This window comes from Emys orbicularis, chromosome 3, assembly GCF_028017835.1.
Source record: "Emys orbicularis isolate rEmyOrb1 chromosome 3, rEmyOrb1.hap1, whole genome shotgun sequence".
Classification (NCBI taxonomy): Eukaryota; Metazoa; Chordata; order Testudines; family Emydidae; genus Emys; species Emys orbicularis.
The window spans coordinates 214453952-214468019 of NC_088685.1; the positions used below are offsets into that span (position 1 = coordinate 214453952).

The following is a 14068-nucleotide window of genomic DNA, read 5'->3' on the forward strand; positions in this document are numbered from 1 at the left end:
ATCCTGCCTCCAGATACCCCACTTCCACACCTCTTCTCCTATCTGCCCTGCCCCCGCTCCTATCCACCTCTCCCCTAGAATGATCTAGGAGGTAGTGGGGATAAAGTAACTTTAGGGATAGTCTGTGCAGTTTTTATTTGCAAATATAGTGCTTGGTCTCATGTATGCAAATTATACCAATTAAATATGCAAATTATTTCATTTGCATAAAAATTCTAGCTTTCTGTCCATTCAACCTTAACAGGTTTTAGGTGGCTTCTGAGTGGCCTGAGTGCTTGAGCCATCTGCCCCTCTTCCCCCCATCTCATTCACCTCTCCACACCTTTTGCCCTTGCCCTCTCCATGTCCAATCCCTAATCTCATTCCATGCCCAAGCCACCCTTCTCTGGGGCTGCTGGAGCCTGTGAATGTATTATTCTTTTTTCAGTGCCCAAAAGTGCCTGAGAGAGCCAGAAATGCTGGCTGCAAGAGCTATGGACAAAGAGGGCTGGGCTGGGGTGTGCTGTCACTGCAGTCTGTACGCACACCTACAGAAACACTTGGACGCACATACATGAGGGCATACTGTACAGGTTTGAATTTATTATAATTGTTTATAAAATAGGCTGGGGTTTTCTTTCTCCTCATTCCTCTACATGCTGAGCAAATTCCCCTTCAACAGGCGGAATTTCCCAAGTTCTGGTTTCCCTTATAAAAATAGGCAATGCCTACCTGAGAAGGGGGAACCTTTGAGCAGCTCCCTCAGGTGTTGGGACTGGAGCAGCTGCACTCGGCTTCAAAAAAGTAAACTGCGCAGGAAGAAGTTGCTGATAAGTTTTTTTTTTTTTTTTTTAATTGAACACCCAAAAAGCCACAGGACTTCTTCTGAAGCGAATTTCCCCGGGTGCTGACTCCGAGAACAAACTGATCTCTTTGCCCAGAAAAGGATTTTCTTTACCAACAAGGTGTTTCCTGGCGCTTGAGATGAGCCCTGTATCACTGTTGCTAGTACATGGAGTACATTACTGCAGCCTGTGAACTCCGTACTCCTCTGCAAACTATGACAGGTTTCAGAGTAGCAGCCGTGTTAGTCTGTGTCCGCAAAAAGAACAGGAGTACTTGTGGCACCTTAGAGACTAATAAATTTGTTAGTCTCTAAGGTGCCACAAGTACTCCTGTTCTTTCTGCAAACTATGCAGTTTACCCAGTAAGACATCAATAAAAAACAAACAAAAAAATGAGAACAGATGACCAAGAGGGAAACCTGGGCCCATGCCCAACTCAGCACTTGGGCTGGTACGCCATTAGCCTAGGTTTGTTGTCTTCTGTTCTACACTTCGGTCCAGCTTGGGACCATCTGTTCTGCACATGGTACATGCCCATCATGGGTCGTGTCCTGGCTGACATCAGCATAGCGGGCAGAGAGCTGAGCAAACCAAGTGCAACACCTTGTAAACTGCCCCAAGTCCCACTGTGAGGACACCTGCTAGTGGGTCATTTGATTTGCTCTAGCTCAGATGGGTGGAAGGTGTAAGGAACTGGTGTGGGAAGCTCTGTCTCTGCTACCCCTGGGATGGCTAGCTCCAGTCACTAACTCTGTCCGACTCAGTCTCTGCCTCCGTCTGCTCTCCATGCTGTCAGGTGAGGCTGATTCTCTGTTGCTGAACCAAGCCTGAGCAGAGGAACTATTTACAGAGTTCAGCGGTAGGGCTCGGCGTCCCCTGAAAGAAGATGAAACAGTGTGACGAGGTGAGGATAGTAGAGGGCAGGGAACATTTTCCATCAGGTCTCTGCTTTCCAGTCTTTACTCGCTCTTCTCAGGTCTGCTGCTTTATAAAGCTGCCTGTTTTGTCTGACCTGGGAATTTGCTGCAGAGAGCAGCAGCAAATCATCACTGCCCAGGATGGATGATGTCTTGCCAAGCCACAGCATTCAGCAAAGAGCTCTCACCCCAGCAAAAGGGTAATGCACAGGAAGATTTGGCTTTTAGATGTGCGGAGCACCCACAAACCCTGTTGAAGTCAATGGGCACTGCGGGTGCTCAGCACCTCTGCAAATCAGGCCCTCTGTGGTTTGTGGGATTGGCTAATAAGTGAGTGTTCATAACCACTGGGTGCAGAGCTAGTGCTGGAGTGTGCAAACTGCAGTCAACGCTGCAGGCACGTGTGGCAGCCCCTGGTTCCGCTAGTGAGCAGCTCTGACAACAGCATCCCCTCTGTCTCCTGAGAGAAGTGGCTGCCCACCATCCCTCCTCTGACTTCTAGGGGGCAGCAGCTCCCCTCCAATGCTGCATTAAGTTCCACCAAATAGGGTACAGCACCACAAAGATATAAAGATATTACTTTACTCACCTTGTCTCTCTAATATCCTAGGACCTACACAGCTACAATACACTGCATACAAGGAGGAGGAGCAGGCAAAGATTGGGAAGAGGAGACAGAAGATGGAGAGAGGAGGAGAGCTGGGTTGAGGTGAAGGGAAGCTGGAGACAGTAGGGGGTGAAGGAGGAAGGGGAATTAACTAGTGCAGACCAGCATGTCCATGTAGTTATGGAGGTGTGCAGTGACTGAGGCTGCAGAAGAGCTTGTGGAGGGACTGGCCTCCCTGAGGCAATTCACACATCCTGACCAGCTCTGCCTCTGCCTGTTTGTCTCGCCCACTTTATTGCTACTTCCCACCTGGAGACCCAGGCTGATGATAGTGACTAAGACTGAAGATTGCAATTCCTACTCCAGGGGAAGGAGACATTCCAAGATTAAAGGAAAGTCAGAATAGGAACCAGGACCTAGCAGAGATCAAACCAGTTTCTAAATGAACCCAGAGCACATCTCTGAAAGTCTCTTCCTTATCCCTGCATTTAGCTGGGAGCTGCATTCCCAGAATTGTGTTCTGCAAAATGGTGACCTCCTAAGCCACTTCATTATTTTGTTAATTGTCATTGACAGATTAATAACTTCTGAAGTTATTTCAGCTTCCTAGCGACTGGATGCCATGACTAGAATCCCCTTGTGCGCTACAGTTTCCCTGCGTTATGGAGTCTTACCCTTTGAAGAGGAAGCTGCAGGTGATCAGTATGTCAAACAGGAGGAACTTCAGCAACAACACTCTGATAGCCAAGAGAAGCAGGATTTGTGAACAGACGGGCAGAGCTGAAACAGATGGGATCATGTACCTGATCAGGCCCTGGGGTGCCACGCAGAAGAATTACCAATGGTCCCTATTGGGACTGTGTATGGCTGCACTGCCCAACCTTATACACAAGAGGGTCACATAAACCTAAGCACAACCTTGTGTGTGCCAAACAGCTTCTACATATTTTAATAAGATTTAAAGTAACCTGTATTGATTTACATTTTAAGTTCTCTTGTTTCATATGTATTTAGATAGTTGTTTCTATGTACGGTATTGTCTGTTTACACTCTTGTGTAAACTAAAAAGCTGTAAACATGATGCCAAAACGCTAATAAAGCAGCCGTTAGTATATTGTGTTGAAGCAGGCCACGGGCCGTATGAAATGCTCTGGTGGGCTGGAGGTTGGGCACCCCTGGTCTAAGCAATAGGAGTCAGTCTGAAAGACCTAATTCACCTCCTCTAGAATGCAGGTACTTAGTGTAGCATATTCATTGCTTTCATCAGTGTAGTTATAATGAAATATTACTGCTATTGTACTTCTACCCCTCCTATGTCCAATAGTACGAGAACCATTGGCCTAGAGGAAGCAGCTCTGGGCTGGGCACTTGGAACTCTGGTGACTTGTCAGCTCTGCTACCCACTCACTGTGTGACCTTGGGCAAGTCACAGAATCGTAAAAGTGTAGGACTGGAAGGGACCTCAGTAGGTCAGCTAGTCCAGTCCCCTGCACTCAAGGCAGGACTCATAATAACTGGACCATTCCTTACAGTTGTTTGTCTAACCTGTTCTTAAAAACCTCCAATGATGGAGATTCCACAACCTCCCTAGGCAGTTTTGTTCCAGTGCTTACTACCCTGATAGGAAGTTATTCCTAATGTCCAGCCTAAAGCTCCCTGTCCTATCCTCAGAGGTTAAGGAGAACAATGTATCATCCTCCTCCTTGTAGCAACCTTTTATGTATTTGAAAACTGTTCCCCCCACCCCATCTTTTCTTTTCCAGACTAAACAAACCCAGTTTTTTCAGTCTTCCTTCATAGGTCATGTTTTCTAGACCTTTCTTCATTTTTGGGTCTTCTCTTCTGGACTTTCTTCAATTTGTTCGCATCTTTCCTGAAATATGGCACCCAGAACTGGACACAGTACTCCAGCCAAGGCCTAAATCTGCCTGGACTAGAGTGGAAGAATTACTTCTTGTGGTTTGCTTTTTTTTGCAACAGTGTTACACTGTTGACCCGTATTTAGCTTGTGATCCACTGTGACCACCAGATACCTTTCCACAGTACTCCTTCCTAGGCAGTCATTTAGTATGTGCAATTCATTGTTTCTTCCTAAGTGGAGTACTTACTTCAGACCATTTCTCCAGTTTGTCCAGATCATTTTGAATTTTAATCTTATCCTCCAAAGCACTTGCAACCCCTCCCAGCTTGGTATCGTCCGTAAACTTTATAAGTGTCCTCTCTGTGCCATTATCTAAATCATTTGTTGCTGATCCTGTGCCTTAATTTCCTCTTCTGTAAAATGGTAGATGTGGCTTCATCTTGGATTTCACTGTCTCTTTTCATCCCCACATCCAAGCTGTGCCTAAATCTTCCCACTTCTTCCTGTACAACATCCCCAAGTTCTGTCCTTCCCTCTCTGCCCACACAGCCGAAACTGTTGTCTGAGCCTTGATCGTCTCATGCATTGACCACTGCCCTTTCCTCCTCCTCTGTGGCCTCAATGCCTGCCCCCCTCCTTCTCAAATCCATTCAAAATGCAGCTGCCAAGATCATCTTCCACGCTCTGATTACCTCACTCCCCTTTTAAAGTCCATCCACTGGCTCGCCTTCTCCCATCACAAACACATACTTCTTGTCCGTACTTCCCAAACCCTCCACAAATTAGCCCTCCCCACCTATCCAGCCTGCTACGTTATGCAAAGTCAATTCTCCCCTTCATTCCACCAGTGCCAGCCTCGATCGCCCACATCTCTGACAAGCATTCTCACAATCTGTCCTACGTTGCCTCTTAGCAAGGGGAAAAACTCCCAGTTGAAATCCATAAAGCCACCACTTTAACCTCTTTCATGTCCCTTCCCCAGACTCACTTCTGCCATGATGTACATCACAAACTACACAGTGATAATGGCCGGGCAGGTGGAGTGCTGGGATCACTGCTAAGAATCTCACACCTCCTATTCCATTTGTTATCCTGTCCCCTCACCCCACCCACCTGTTTATGTCTGTGTAATAGGCAGAGGAGATAGAGTTTAAGGCCAAAAGGAGCCACCAGAATTCTAGCCTGACTGCCTGTAGATCACAGGCCATTAACCACACCCAGCACCTGCAGGTTAAACCCAACAACCGAAATTAGACCAAAGTATTACAGCTCACAGGAGACTAGACTATTTTGAGGGACTGGCGTGCCCCAATGCCCTGCAATAGCAAGGAAATGGATTAAGTGAGATATTCCCAGATGATCCTGGCAAGCTACACTGTATAGGTGATAAGTGTTTATGGAGTTGTTCCTTTCTTGACACTAGGGCCAGGACAGCATCACTGGAAGTCTGTATTGTTCACAGGTAATATTGGAGGATCTCTCTCCAGCCCTTGCACTGAACAGCATCTCAAAGTAAAATGTGGGTTTAGCATCCCAGTTATTCTTGTTTTGTGGCACTTTATAGTCTCAGGGACCACATCCATAAATGGTTTTCCCATCCTGCAAATAGTTCTGAGAGTTAAAAATTTTTTCCTGTCCTGAATCAGGACAAAAAGTCAATCTAAAATATTCACAAACCAAAACATTTTCAGTTCAATTGAGACATTTTGTTGCAATAATTTCAAAACATTTCCTTTCGATTTCAACCTTTTTCCTTGACTTTTTTCCCCAGTTAACTTAAATTTTAAAATGAAAAGCTGTTTCAAACCAACCAACCAACATTTAGTGTTTAGAAAACATCAGAACACAATGTTTTGCCAACTTCAAAACTTTTTTTTCAAAAATGTTTCAGGTCAGGAGATTCGTGAAAACCGCCCCGGTCTGCAAGTGATTTTAATTTTGAGGAATCTACATTTTTAGATGAAATAATGTTTCATTGCAAAATTCCTGACCTGCTCTATTGGGGAGCTGACTTCTCAACTCTGAGATCAACTGCCCTTCCTGACCAGGTCAGATTCAGAAGAGCCAGCTGTGTGGCTATTTGCCTTGGAGTGGCAATCGGGAGATCCGACATGCATGTCTGCTGCTGCCAATGCAGATCCAGGGTTGCATGGCAGAAAGGCTCGAAGAGCAATTCTGCTGACAGCTTCTTTCTTTGGCAAGGGTTGGTCAATTCACAACCTGCATCTTTCATCCAGCGACTAAAGCTCTTGGAAACAGTGGGCAAAACACAGCTTTCATTTACACTGCTGCAAATCTAGACTAACTTTATTACTCCAGACTTGGACCTGTGTAAGTGAGGCCAGAATTTATCCCCCTTTCTTCAGATGTTCATTTTCAGAAAAGGCTTAAACTGGAGGTGGTGTCCACACACCTCTTTCCACATCCCTTCTGTTTCCATCAAAGAATCAGCTGGATTCAAACAGGCAGTGTGAATGTGCTGGGAGGAATGCACAGTTATTGCTTACCACTTCGGTCTTCATCCAGACATTGCTCTTCCACGTGGTCTTCTACAAGACAGAGTTGTAACTATTAGTAAGAGGAATTATACTAATTGTAATAGTACCGACTGCATGGTTAAAGCTCAGAACGGTTCCCAACCCAACCTCCTGCTTACACTGTTCTCGTCACTTTCCAATTCATTCACCTTTTGGGATGACATCTTTCTTGCTCAAAGGGGTGGAGTTTTGGAAAGCCTGAGTGCATTCTCTTGAGGGTTTTCTGAGATAATTATGTATAATACATACTTTTCCTGCTTTAACCCTCATCCCCCTTTTTTGCACAGATAATGCAAACAACTTCACATTTTATGTGTAAATGCCCCTTAATAAAGATTCTCTACTTTGCCAAGTTTTAAAATGAGACAGGAGTGTTTGAAGAAGTGGGACTGATTATGCATAATAATTTATTTTAAGTAATTAGCTGAAAACACTTCATTAGGGGTATACCTATAGATGTCCAACTAGCTGATAGAAGGGATGCACGCACCAAGTGCCTCTGGATCAGTTAGCTCACAAGCTCTGCTGGTGAAATGGACAAAGCTTGGAAAGGTCACACACCAGCTTCACGCTTTTTCTTAAAATAGTCATTGCACTAGGATATTAAATGCAGAAAATTACATCGCTGCACAGACATGTCACTAAAAGTTGGGCAAAGCAAAAGCAACACAAATGCTTTTTGTGGTGGGGGTAACACATTGAACTAAGCAACTGCGGAGATGATTTTCCAAGGCCCAAACAAGAGCTGGGAGGTAGCTGCCCAACTCACATTGATTCTCCATGGGAGTCAGGTGCCTGACCCCTCTTTGAGCCTTTGAAAGTTCCCTTACCCCCAATACCCAAATCCTACAGGATGGGTAAAATATGGGTACTAAAGTTGTGGCTACAACTGACTTGTTCATTTCCCGCCTTTGTGATTTTTAACTGTGCAGCTGTCACAATCCATCTGTGCACTTTATATTCATTAGACTGAAAACCACCATATAAAAACGTCACTGAACAAAACAATTTCCCAGACATATGGCGCACCAGGAACCTGATCTCATCCTTGTATAGAAAAGTGGCAAGCCCAGGCTTTAAAGAGTCATGGCTACGTATGTACTGTGTTAGATCCAGGCAAAACGCATCAGCAAACCAGAGTTAAGTAATTAATAGTTACATGCCTGAGGAAAAGCAACTACCGTGTTCTCAAGTTTTCCCCTTATGTAATCGAAGCATATTTAGAATCTTAGCTCAACACAGCTTTTTGCCTCATCCAGATTTTTGCAAATGTTATTTCAAAGTATTGGCTCTCAAACACTTGATCCAGTTTCCCTCAACCCCTCCAGAAAGATTTGGAGACCATGCTTATGAAAATGCAGCTGGCTTAGTTTTGAGAGAAGGTGTGTATATGTCGAAATTGGGCTTATAGTGGAAGGTTCGCTTCAACCGGACTATGGTGCATTTCCCTGTAGAGATCTCTTAAATGCAGAGAGCTGTGTGTGTGTCTCCTTCTCACATGAGTCTCCACTCTCCTACATCTCTATTCTATTGTTGCAGGAAGGAATGTCAGCCCTGCCAGGTCTGTTGAGTCTAGAGCCTTCTTGACCCTTTTGTGCCATATTTGCTATTAATCAAGCTCTCCTTGGGTGACAGTGTCCCCATGGGGGGACCCTTCAGGATAACATTATTTTTCCCTGGGGTGCTGCGTTTGAATTAATTGTCTGACATTTGCACTTTGTCTGCATTGTTGCAAATGGGCAGTGGGAGCCACTGCATCCGCCACTGGACCCTCACTTTCTCGCCCAGGTCATTCAGGGATAACACAATGTGACCGAGGGAAATGGAGAGGAATGCGGGGCTCCCAGGGGACTGGAGGTGGAGGGAGGTGGGGGCAGGGAAGTGACAGAAAAGAGATGGGGTCTGTGGTGTTGGATATTCTCTTCGCCTGGTACCTACCAGAGATCAGCAGGGACCTGGCACTCCACACCTGGGCGGTTCTGTTCTGTCTCACATGGCAGGTGAGGGATTCCCAGGACTCCAGTTCTACGGTGTGGACGGAGAGGTGAGAGACTGTGCTGAATGTGCCGTCTTCCTCCCTGGAAACCGCGTAAGTGAAGGAGTCCAGGGCACTTCCATTCTCATTCGAAAACCAGATGGCATCTGCCGTGTCCTGGGAGAGGTCGTTCACCACACAAACCACTAGGGTCTTCCTCTCGCCGTTAATGACCATGGTAAGTGGGGGCGCCAAGGTAGGAAAAGGGGCTGCGGTGCTGCCTGGGGGGAGAACAGCCAGCCAGTTAGCAATGCACATGGCAGGTCTCAGCCACAAGGCCTCCCTGACCCTGGAGCCCCTTTGACTGGGAGCAGTGAAACTAAAACTGGTTTCAAACCTCTCAGGAAGGATTGCCTCGTGAGGCGAGTATCCCTGTTTGGCCAGCTATTAGTGCCCAATTGGGGGTTGGGTCCATGTCTGGCTGCCCCAGCCCCACTGCCATTTGTTGGAACAAAAACCCCAGGCCTCGCTGCTCCTTTGCAGGGTGTAGCTAATCACTTAACGGGTACACGCTGGCCACTCCTTTCCTCCCCTCCCACAGTACCTGCAGCCTTGGGCCTCTAGCTACACGCTGCCTGCAGAACCCACCCGGCCCAGAATGTTTCTCCTGGGTGTTGGGGGTGTGTGTGTGCAGCCCACCCTGGGGAGCAGGCAAATGTCCTGCCAAGGAGGAGAGCATGGAGCTGAGTGAAGCAGGAGGCACCTGCCCCAGGGGACAGGTATACTCACAGCTCAGAAGCTGAAGTACTGTGGTGGCCAGGAGCTGTCCAAGCAGCCATGAGGGCAGGTCCATGGTGAGAGGCTGCAACATCTGAGCCAGGCATGAACAGTGCAGCAGGCAGAGGGACCCCAGCCCATCTCTCAGCACCTTCCCCTCCCCTCCGCTTTCCCTGCCCCTTTCTAACGGTCTTTCGCCAGCTGCCTAACCAGCTGCTGTGCACCCTGGCAAACAAACCCGTGCACCTTTTAACCCTTTACATGCTCACACCGCTATAGGCAGTGAGAGCCTAAATCCACCCTAATGGCCCTGAGCCCAGCCCTGTGGGAGCACGAGCTGACCTGACTGGGTCCCCCCAACTGCAAAATCCCACAGGCAAAGGGGAGTACAGAGACCCCACTTCGCAGCTCCACTGGGCACAGCAGATGGCTCCCATGGAGATGCCCCAGCAGGTTTCCATGAGCCAAGGCAACAGCAAGGCCAGGGTCAGCCATTCCCTGCTCCTTGGAAGGTCTCAAACACACACCCGCTGGGCCTGGGCAGTGCCGCACACCACATCACACTGGATTTGCCTGGTGCAAAGGGGGCAGGCTGCAGGGATCAGGCCCAGAGAGCATGGGGCTGAGGGGAGGAGTGCCCCCAACACTGGCATACGGGTGTGGCATTGGGGAGGGGCCATGCACAGGTAGCCCCAGTGGTATAGTGGTAACCAAAGAACTGGGTCAGCTAATCTAACCTAAATGCTATAAACTGGGTAAACTCCATTTCCCCTTGCCTGCACTGCTGGGCGGCCAGTGCCTACAGCCTGGAGTCTATGACTCCTGCCGGCCCCTCCAAGCAGCCAGGAGGTGAGTACCCCCTGCTGACATCGGTCCTGAAGAAGACTCAGGCCCAGGGCTTGGGGGGGGGAGGCGAGAACAGGACAGGAGAGCCACTCGCTGTTCTTACCCAGTACCCAGCTAAGGGGAGGGGAACATGACAAACGGCGATGCAGTGTGCCACAGGGTCCCATGGATGGTGCTGGATGGTTTGGCACGGCGTGTGCCTGGGCAGGGGTCTCAGCGATGGGAGCAAGCAGGAGCTGCACCAGTGGCTGTGAATCCAGGGTGCAGACTAAGGTCACTCCTGGGTGGGGGAGTCACTGCAAGGCGCCCTCTCGGGAGGGTGTTGTGCGTGGGGGTGTGTTTGTGTGTCACTGTGAGGCTCTCTCCAGGGCTCACGGTGTGTGTGGGGGGAATTGCTGTGAGGTTCCCTTGCAGCTAGTGGGGTGTGTAGGGGAGAGTTGCTGCCATGATGTGTATGTGGGGCAATCACTGGGGCACACCAGAGGCCAAGGTGCGGGACGTGTGGGAAGGAGCCCATTTGCTCCAGGCTCTGTATGGTAGCTGAGTGCAGTGCTATGGCCCGTGCAGTGCAGGGGGGAGCTGGGGGCAGTGCCACAGCCCGTGCAGTGCAGGGGGATAACAGAGGGCAGTGCCACAGCCCGTGCAGTGCAGGGGGGAGCGCTGGGGGCAGTGCCACAGCCCGTGCAGTGCAGGGGGATAACAGAGGGCAGTGCCACAGCCCGTGCAGTGCAGGGGGGAGCGCTGGGGGCAGTGCCACGGCCCGTGCAGTGCAGCGGGATAACAGAGGGCAGTGCCACGGCCCGTGCAGTGCAGGGGGATAACAGAGGGCAGTGACACAGCACGTGCAGTGAAGGGGGTAGCCGAGGGCAGTGCCACGGCCCGTGCAGTGCTTTGGTCACAGCCTACGGGCCAATGTCACTGCAGCCAGAACTGCACGGAGCCAGGAGAGCAGCGCAGCTCCTGGTACATTCCACACACACCCCCGCCCCGGCTAAAGTGGTACCTCCCATCCCCCCCCATGTGGCTGGAGTGGTACCGGCCACTCCCCCTCCCCGCTGCCGGGCGGGGCCCGATCCTGCCCCTCGCCGCCCATGGAGCCCGGCGCGGAGCCGCGGAGCCAGGCGGGCCCAGGCCCGGCCCCAGCCCCAGCGCCCCCGGCCTCCTTCTCCGAGATCCTCCGCCTGGTGCGGAGCGGCCAGGACGTGCCCGGCCTCCACAGGCCCAACGTCACGGCGAGCCTGGCGAGCCCCACCCCCTCGCGCCTGGCCCGCAGGCCCAAGCCCTGGGAGCGGGCCCGGCCGGCCGAGCCCCCGCAGCCCTGACGCGAGCTCTCCGGGCCCCCGCTCTGCGCCCGGCCCCGGGAACCGCGCCTGCCTGGGCTCAAGCTGCAGGAGGGGCGAGCTCGGGCACGCGGACTCCGGCGGGCGTTACAGGGCCGCATGGGACCGGCCTGCAACCGTCAGTCCCCCCTTGCTGGGCACAGCTGAAGGACCTGGAGAGGCGTGTGCCCAGCTGTGGAAGCCTCTCTCTGGCCCCTGGGCTCAGATTCATCACGGCTCCGTCCAATACGTCCAGCGCCCGGACCTGAGACCGGGCCGCTCCGTCCGACACGCCCGGCGCCCGGACCTGAGACCGGGCCGCTCCGTCCGACACGCCCGGCGCCCCGTCCTGAGACCGGGCCGCTCCGTCCGACACGCCCGGCGCCCCGTCCTGAGACCGGGCCGCTCCGTCCAACACGCCCGGCGCCCCGTCCTGAGACCGGGCCGCTCCGTCCGACACGCCCGGCGCCCCGTCCTGAGACCGGGCCGCTCCGTCCGACACGCCCGGCGCCCCGTCCTGAGACCGGGCCGCTCCGTCCGACACGCCCGGTCCTGAGACCGGGCCGCTCCGTCCGACGCGCCCAGCGCCCAGACCTGAGACCGGGCCGCTCCGTCCGACACGCCCGGCGCCCGGTCCTGAGACCGGGCCGCTCCGTCCGGCGCCCCGTCCTGAGACCGGGCCGCTCCGTCCGGCGCCCCGTCCTGAGACCGGGCCGCTCCGTCCGACACGTCCGGCGCCCCGTCCTGAGACCAGGCTGCTCCGTCCAACATGCCCCGTCCTGAGACCGGGCCGCTCCGTCCGACACGCCCAGCGCCCGTCCTGAGACCAGGCCGCTCTGTCCAATACGCCCAGCGCCCGTCCTGAGACCAGGCCGCTCCGTCCGACACGCCCAGTGCCCCGTCCTGAGACCAGGCCGCTCCGTCCGACATGCCCAGCGCCCCGGTTACAGTGGGGTGTGGCAGTGGCCGTTACAGCTATTTCTGGGCTATATCGAGTAAGAACAGCGAGCCTGCTCTCCTTAACGGCGGATAACTGGATCTAGGTTGGTAGCTCTACCCGGCATTGCTAGCATGCAGCATTCACACTCCAGCCAGATGTACCCCGCAAAGAGCCACTGCTTGCAGTGTCCGCGGTCAGGGTAGCTGAACTGGTGCTGAACGTGGTTTGGCTGCAACCACAGACAAGGAGCAGCTGTTTGGCGCTGGTGCTGCTGCACCTGGCCCTGCCGCTCGCTCATTATCACTCAGGACTTTCGGGTTTGTTTTTTAAGGGAAAAACCTGACAGGCTAATGGCCTCTCTCCCCCCCCCGCCTCCCTAGCAACCCTCCTTTCTTGGGGTAGAAGGTGCCTGATAAGAAGCCACTGGGTGTCAGGCTGGGGAAGGCAGACCCCCACTCAGACTAAAGCCTGTTCTGACTGGGGAGATGGTGGCAGCTAGAGCAGAGAGGACGTGTAAGATACTGCTCATTACCTGAAATGATACAACGGGACCTGTCTCAACTGGCTCTTGCAGCAGATGGGGACATTCACACCCAAGTGAAATGACCGACTGGCAGCATCTGCAGAGGATTCTTGGTCAAACCAGCACAAACTAAACAGGCTTCTCCCTCTCCAGAGACTCTCCTCGAGGTGTGCAGGGAACACCACGGGGGATGGAGCGTCAGGGGCCTACGTTCTACCAGTCACTTAAAAGCTAGAATCCTCCTCAAAACCAAACCACAGTGACAATGATTCAGAGATGCTTCCGGGGTGTTCCTGTCCCCCATCTGTCCAATGGGGACATAGCAGCCCTGTCCTGCCTCACAGGGGGGTTAGAATATAAATGCATGAGAGCTGGGGTTCTCAACCTTTCTTTCGGAGCCCTCACAACATGCTATAAAAATGCCACAGCCCACTTGTGCCACAACTGTTTTTCTGCATATCCAGTAGATGAAAAACTATATTAAACTATATACAGCTAAACACACACACCTGTAGTATACAAAAGAAAAGAATATAGGTACAAAAATAAACGGATTGTTTTTGTTTTACTTACTCAGTGTGAAACTTGTTGCTGATCAACAATTCTGTTTAGACGTGGGGGTGTCTTCGACAAGCACACGCACGTGTCATGGTGAGTGTTAATCCTGGCTTGGTACTTTGTTTTCATTGATGTCACGGCCAACCTGCACAGCCCTAGCCTCTCCACCAGCCAGCTGGCCGGATGACCTGCACAAGCCCCTTTCTGCCCTGGGCCCCAGCGAGTTTAATGCTGGCCCTGCTCTGGTTTATTATTGGAGGCTGCTTGGAGTAGTGCAAAAGTGCAAAGCCAAATACAGAGAGAGGGCCTGGGGTAGCGCCGTGAACGCTTGTGGTGCATTTCAGATTCACTTCTGTGCATGTTACAGTAATAACAGTGGTAACA

At 51.7% G+C, this 14068-nt stretch overlaps 1 protein-coding gene across 1 annotated transcript; it reads right to left on the reverse strand.

Moving 5' to 3' along the window:
• Positions 1–1442: 1442 nt before the first annotated feature.
• On the reverse strand, positions 1443–9592 carry PTCRA (pre T cell antigen receptor alpha). Its single transcript, XM_065402140.1, has 5 exons — positions 9511–9592; positions 8685–9002; positions 6717–6758; positions 3023–3128; positions 1443–1700 (listed from the first exon to the last, which is right to left on the reverse strand). The coding sequence occupies exons 1-5, from the start codon at positions 9590–9592 to the stop codon at positions 1493–1495; spliced, it is 756 nt and encodes a 251-aa protein (XP_065258212.1). The 3' UTR covers positions 1443–1492.
• Between the last annotated feature and the right edge of the window lie 4476 nt (positions 9593–14068).